Genomic DNA, 7,209 nt, shown 5'->3' with positions numbered 1-7,209 from the left:
GAATCCATCTTTTATTCAAATAGAATCACATTTGGAAATCAAGATCATATGGTTTAAAACCATCTGACCTGGGTTTTGGATTCAGACCAACGAGAAGGATAGTCTGTTGTCAGCATCCGTGAAAACACTACTCTTGCTCCAGGACCAGATGAAAACAAGGGACACAAACTATTTGTTTTCGCTGACTTTATAAGTACATTAAATTTTATCAAATAATGTATCTTTTACAATTCTGTAAATGAAACAAACTGGATTTTAAAAGGCGGTGAGCCTGAGGGCTGCTCCACAATCCACCTGGTCACTATGCTGAACGTTCCTGCTTTCTTATCATTAAATGAAGCTGAGCTCCGGCCTCACCCGGTGCTGCAATCACTTGATGGGCCCCAAACTCTCCTGGTCCACCTCACCCTGCAAGCAGACATCCTACTTCTGAAAGTATCACCTTTTCTTTCCATTACTGTGGTTCAAGGATACTACGCCTTCACAAGGTTCTCCGGTATTCATAGATTTTATAGAATCCTTCGACTAAGCCTTTCCTTAAAGAAAGAAAATGAAGACAGCCAGTTCTTTTTCATGCCACTTCAGCCAACCTTGCCTTTCCCCTGCTCCCCTAACCTTTTTAAACCGAGGTACGTGAGTAAAGTCAGGGCAGGGATCTAACACACTGGGATTAGACGCCCACCACGCAGCCACCCTGGACTTACCTTCCCGTCTTCTCCCCACCACTCAGTCCCCCACCTCACCCTCCAGGGGGAACCGTCTACACACTGCTCTCCAGATGTGGCTCCAGCTTTCCCTCCATCATGTCGTCACTCACATCACAAGCACTGCTTCCCTTTCACCCCTGTTAAGTCCTTCCTCGTTCCCGACTTACTTCTCTTTCGAAACTCAGCAGAAAAGCTCGACTCTTCATGGACTCTTTCCTGACGCTCCCGACTTCAGGAAGTCTTGTAAACTCGGTGACACGGCACAGCCAGAGCGGCCTGCTCTTGTTATGGCACTGAGAGCAAACACAGAGGACACAGGGCTTCCCCTGGTGGAATCTGAGATCTGTCTGGGTAAGGCCTGGAAGGTCTTAAGAAGTTACCGTAACCACTTATTAAACATATTCATCTGCTTCTGAGTTAAATAAACCACTTTAATGCAAACACTCAATAGGGCATCTTGCCCATTGCTTGCAAGATTATGTCTCTCTCTGCTGCTGTAGGCATAGACGGCTTCACTCCATCCCGTCTTCTCTGGATCATGACAGAATTCTGTGTGTACGTGCAAAAAAGAAAAACCAAAATCAGTCAAGTACTAAATGCTAATCAGTTGCCAGTACTCTGCTATTGTGGTCTTCAGAAAGGAAACGTAAAAAACCGAGTTTAAAAAACAACGAAGAATGAATTCTAGGACTCCAGATACCGTTTTCAGACGATTCTCAATTAAACAGAAGTGATTCTTCCCACAGGAATATGTTAACTGTAACTGGGGTGAGGACACACTTTGTAACTTCAGGCCCATCGAGAGGAGCTACGGAATAACTGCCAAATGAAACCAACAGGTAAGCTAGCAGAGGGACAGGAAGTAGCTGGATCCAGTGCTCAGAGAAACAGAAATTATATGGCAACGTCCGCCAAAAATGGGACCACGGGTGATGGCGGGAGAGGAAGAAGAGAAAAGGAAGCCTGATGCGTGCTGTGACGGGGACGAGCCACCTAGTCCGCTCACCTCCAGAAAACTCCAATTGTAACAAGGCTATCACTTTAGGGCCGCAGGCACTCATGCACGTAGGAAGACACACCTCTATCAGAGCTGCGTCCTTACACGCGGGCAGAGGGTGAGGCAGCTAACGAGAGCGCCCAAGGATCCTTTAGGGCACACGGAGGATAAAGTCAAAAAGGTAAGTTTCCGACAGCCATCACTAAGGAAGGATTGTGGGTGCTGACAAACTTCAGGCTTCAGTTTCAAGCCGAACAGATGAGTTTCAACATAAAGGTAACCAAACTAGGCTTACCCAGAACTTCCGGCAGTTTTTGTACTTCAAGAAGTGAGTGGAACACCTTTCTCTGTCATAGTTATATTCATCCATACATCTGGTAGAAGCATCAGATTCCTTAAATAGGTAAGATAGGTATCATTTAAGAGGTGGAATGGCATCTAAAAGAAAACAAACTTCTGAAGCTGCTTCCCCCCCAGAGCAGGTAATGTGAAATAGTTCCTTTTTGTTCATTTGGACGAACAGATAATGAACAGGAACAGAATCATCTTTCCAACTATCCCAGCATTCGTTCTGCTCAAAGCAGACATCTTCCTTTTCACAGTGGCGTCAGTTTTCTGAACACCTGACCACAGGAATTTGAGTCGAAGCACTGACTGAGATCACTTAACCCAGTAACCGTTCAATGAAGAGGCCGAGGCAAGGTGCAACGTGCTCAAGATCACGGTGCAAGGAGTTCCCTGGCGGCTCAGTGGTTAGGACTCGCTGCTTCCGCTGCCGGGGCCTGGGTTCAATCCCTGGTCTCGAAACTAAGATCCCACAAGCCACACGAGGCAGGCTGGAGCGGGGAGGGAATCACTGCTGTATGTGGAAGCAAAACTCAGTCTCCCAACTCGGAGGGCAGCTCTCCGCCCCTCCAAGTTCTCGCTTGGACTTGAATGTTTGAGTTAAGGTGGTTTTGAGAACCTAAGTAAGTTGCTAAAGACTGGTCTGCAAGGTAACTTAACGACATTCATCTCAACGTATGTTCGGCTATCATTTGCTCCATTACGCAAGTAAGTACACAATTATGCAAGCAATTTTAATAGGTTATCATTAATATCACTTCAAAACCACAAGGAGCAACACAGGGCTAAGAGTTCAAAGGAGGGTAGCTGCCATTTGGGAGTTAAATTTCAGCTGTCTGAACTGGAAGTAGATTGGAGAACAAACTTCAAAGTGAAAGGCATGATTCCGAGACTCCAGCTAAAGGGAAGCTTTAAATAAAGGGGAAGGTAACTTGCTCCACAGATCTAAGAAACATGGTCTAGCTGAAGAGACTTAGTAAAGCCGTTAAACAGATTTCATATGTGTAGCAAAGCTTATCTTCTAAGCCAAATATTTAATGAATGTGTATATTTGGAAAATGCATATAGGATCGGGAATATAATTTTCATAGCACCAGTCCAACGACTGCATTATTCAAGGGTGACAATGCCACAAGTAAGAACCGCTAAATCTTACCAAATAAATGCCAATAAAGCTTTACCATTACAACAAAATGTTTTGTTTACGTGATACCTTTGTGAAAACCTTCAGGCTTTAAATAGCCTAATTCAGTTATCAACCCTCATCCTCAGCCAGGCTGTCTCAGGGACATGATGAAGGCATTGCTATCAAAACATAAATTTCAGTGACCGTTTAAAAATACCTACTTTCCATCTTTGCATGTTTGGACTCAAGAATTTCCTCTGTGTTACACATGCTTGTCTAGTATAACAGTGATGTTATACAAATTAGGGAAACTTAAAAGAGATGAATCCTTGTTAGCTAGATTATGAATATCTAAAAATGCTCTAGTGAAATAAGGATACACAGGCCAGGAATATTTCTCGTACAGAAATAACTTTATTTAAGAACTGCAGAAAACTGATGCCCACAAAATCAGAAGAAGCCTGTTTTTCCAACTTAATACTCGCGACAATTAAAAGCGATCTGGCTTACCAACAAGCAAGGATTTATGTCAGGATCTCTCAGCCTTCCAGCTACCACGGACATCCTACCTGTCTTCTTCCTGCAGGCAGATGTTGGGGAAGAGTTACACAGTGGATGACAATATAAGCTAGTAAATCTCATCAGCTCCACAAGTACTTGAAAAGTTAATTCTGCCATAATGATTATCCAGTGAGGAACTCATATAACCTCTGTATTTTCAGAGTAAAGACTTGGATGTGATTCTCCTTTGCACTGACTTGTACCTCAGCACAAAGGCCTTATTTAAATTCCTAAAGTGCATCTACTGAAATTTTTTTTTTTTTTTTTTTGAGACAGAGGACTGTACATCAAATGATGTGTTACTGACAGTTTACATAATCCAGATCTAAGCATCATGTTGTGGGTCATGTGGCCCCTTACGAGATCAAGAAGGAATCTTGCCTTTTTTTTTTTTTTTTTTTTTTCTCCTGCGGTACGCGGGCCTCTCACTGTTGTGGCCTCTCCCATTGCGGAGCACAGGCTCTGGACGTGCAGGCCCAGCAGCCATGGCTCACGGGTCCAGCCGCTCCGCGGCATGTGGGATCCTCCCGGACCGGGGCACGAACCCGCGTCCCCTGCATCGGCAGGCGGACTCCCAACCACCGCGCCACCAGGGAAGCCCTCTACTGAAATTTGATTACAATGTCCAGAAAGAAAGACAATTCAGCTAAAATTTGGTTTTAGTTTACTCTTATTTCTAAAGGTTAAAATTAAATGTATTAACGAAACCTAAGAATACCGCATGCACTCTATTACTTCCTTATGATATATGGATTAGCACACAAAATAAGGGTGGAATACTTTAGTACAACCCAACTTTAGCAAAAAACATTTGTTAACTAAAGTACGTGAATGTCTACTCCATGGCCGGCCCTGGGGTGGCCGATATACCAAAAGCAAAAACAAAACAAAGTTATTACTTAGTTGACATTCTGAAAAGTTAAAAAAAGAAAATCTGAAACTTAACTTCCAGGGGCATCTTCTATTTAGCTGGTACTTCCCAGGGTTGAAGGAAGTCAGGGAATGCTACTGTAGAGCATTCATCTTCCAACTAAAGCCGTATACAGAGATACAGCTCTGAAGAAGCCTTTATCCATTAAAGATGACCACAGTTCTCTAAGGGCCAATTAGTGATTCCAAGTCAAGTCGTATACTCATATAACAAGTATGTCGACTCTATCCCAGGACAACTACTCTCTATAATGAAGTTAATTGAAATTGGTATACTATTATCTTCAAAGACATGTCATAGAAATGAACTAAAAGGGAAACTAAAAAAAAATAATCAACTAACTGTTAATTACTAAAAGGTAATTTTTTGTTTATTTCAACGTATTGGCATACTATCGATTAAGCCACCCACAAATATTTTTAAATGCTCTGCACTAAGTTTAAGGAACTTACTCCTGAATGGCGTTCTAGCTTAACTGTCTTCTACCTAGAGGTCAAAGGAGAAGCCAGCAAATAATGCAGTATGACTTACCAAAAACACCACTGAATAAAAACTGCATCAGTATAACCAGACAGAGCTCAGAATTTTTGTACAAAGTGGTTTCTACTTTCCTTGCCCAAGATGGGATCATCAAAACATATCAGTCATGTTAAAAGAAATAAAGTACATTCAGGAAAAACAATCAAACCCCACCAACTCCTGAAAAGTGAAGGTATTCTGAATCTTGAGTCAACTAGTTCCGTTTCTCTATTAAGAGAAAGATCACGATGTCCAGGCTAAAGGAGATAACCTTTGCAAAGAAGGATGGAAAAAAGTCTAATCGTTCGGGGGTCTTTTCAGTACCCACTAAGTAATCCTTCTATTTTATCATCTTCACTGACCAATACATGAGTATACCTAGCTAGCAGAAACATCTTAGCAAAAAGGAAATTCAAGATGCTGTCCAACTATATGTAGAAGCTTCTTCCTCTCCTGAATACAATTCCTTTGCAGCCTTCACTTCTTATGAGAGGTGAGGGCACTAAGTAAATTCACAGCCTTCCTTTCTACATCTGTCCTATGCCGTGAGAGCAAAGAACTCTGCTTAGCTGTTCATATGCCTTGGATATAATCTCAACAACGATCAGACGCAGACAGAAAGGTTGCCTGCCTCCTGTGAAAGTGTTCTGCTTCGCATTTTATCATTGTCATGGGTCAGGAATTCTTTACAAATAACACCGAGGTAACATCACATATACCGAATCAGGTCTGCTGTAGGAGTTTATCCACCTTTCATTTCCTCTCCCTTCCGGATTCTAAATACAAGTCAATCTAAGTTTGGATTTCCGACTGTCACCTTCTTTGCATGAATCCTCATGTTATCAACTGGAAATGAAGAGGAAATGTCAGTTTACAGTGAGGAGCGGGGCTGAAGTCAAGTTCGAGTGTTCCGCCAGCGAGGCCTTATCTACTTAGTTTCTGAAGGTACCAAACAAACGTGACGAAGCTCTACTTGCAGGGGACAGTCAGAAAGAAACCAACGATTTGAGAGAGGGGCCGCAAAAGCACAGCACGTTTGAGGAATAGCCCTAAAATCTTTTCCAAAGGGCAAACTGCTTTAAAAAGTATTTCTTGATTTCCCACCCAGTGGTTCAGGTCGCCACTCCGAGCAGCTCTGCAAGGGAAGGGGGACGCGAACGCTGCTGACCCGTCCAGCCCACCCCTCCCGTGCTGGTCCTTGCCCAGGCAGGGGTTGCGGCCCTCCCACACCGCAGGGCAACCGTCGGGAAGCTGAAACACGTCCTGCGAGGCCCTCCAGCCTTTAACCCACGGCTGGGTGCAGGCAGGCAGGGTCAGGAAGTAGCGGCGGCCCTGCGGAGGGGGCGGGGAAGGCGAACGGAGACTCTGGAGCCAGGCGAGCCCCAGGCCCCGCTACCTCCAACGAGCTGCCCGGCCCCCCGACGGCGGGCGCAGGTGAACCCACCTTGCCCCGACCTTCACCTTCGACGGCGCCCAGAAGAGCAGGGGGAGAGGAAAACGCAGGGAACTGGGGGCAGGGGTAGGCATTTACGCTCCAAAGGCTGGGAAAAAGGGTGAAGGAAGGGTGAAGGAAGGGCCAGGGGTGCCCAGGCAGGGGGCAACTTCCTCGTCCCCGGCCCGAGAAGACCCGTGCTGCGGGGAGGATGTGACGGGAAGGGGCCCGCGCCCAGGCGAGGCCTGGTGGAAGCGGCGCCACGCCGGAGAAGCGGATGCGGGCCCCGCGGCGGCCCAGGCGCGCCAGTCTCTTCCCGCAGCCCGGCAGCCGCCGCAGAGGGAAGGGCGGGGAACTACTCACCTCGGGCCGCCGCTTCACCAGCAGCGCCCAGGCCGTCTCCAGCTCCAAACACGTCAATGGCTCACGCAGCGGGACCTTAAGTAGCGCGCATCCCAACGTGCTGCCCCCGCTCCCCGGCGGCCGCCGGCCCAATCGGGGCGCGCCGCCGCCTGACTGACAGCTGAGCGGGGCCTGGCGCGGCGGGGGCGGACGGGCCTCGCCCCGCCCCCGGCCGGCGGGAGGAGGGCC

The 7,209-nt window shown here is 46.4% G+C and overlaps 1 protein-coding gene across 1 annotated transcript; it reads right to left on the bottom strand.

Annotated features, from left to right (window-relative positions):
* Nucleotides 1-1,151: 1,151 nt before the first annotated feature.
* On the bottom strand, nucleotides 1,152-5,908 carry CHCHD7 (coiled-coil-helix-coiled-coil-helix domain containing 7). The gene is made up of 4 exons (XM_065895653.1): nucleotides 5,886-5,908; nucleotides 3,686-3,755; nucleotides 2,000-2,098; nucleotides 1,152-1,256 (listed from the first exon to the last, which is right to left on the bottom strand). The coding sequence occupies exons 1-4, from the start codon at nucleotides 5,894-5,896 to the stop codon at nucleotides 1,152-1,154; spliced, it is 285 nt and encodes a 94-aa protein (XP_065751725.1). The 5' UTR covers nucleotides 5,897-5,908.
* Between the last annotated feature and the right edge of the window lie 1,301 nt (nucleotides 5,909-7,209).

Source organism: Phocoena phocoena, chromosome 17, assembly GCF_963924675.1.
Source record: "Phocoena phocoena chromosome 17, mPhoPho1.1, whole genome shotgun sequence".
Taxonomy (NCBI): Eukaryota; Metazoa; Chordata; class Mammalia; order Artiodactyla; family Phocoenidae; genus Phocoena; species Phocoena phocoena.
The sequence above is the reverse complement of the archived record's forward strand: the minus strand, read 5'-3'. Positions and strand labels throughout refer to the sequence as shown.

Bases quoted from the DNA above. Each gene is read 5' to 3' on its own strand.
- CHCHD7 (XM_065895653.1), bottom strand. The intron at 2,099-3,685 runs GTAAGCCAGATC...TACCTATTTAAG, and splicing joins ACATAAATCCTTGCTTGTTG to GAATCTGATGCTTCTACCAG. The intron at 1,257-1,999 runs GTAAGCCTAGTT...ACGTACACACAG, and splicing joins AAAACTGCCGGAAGTTCTGG to AATTCTGTCATGATCCAGAG.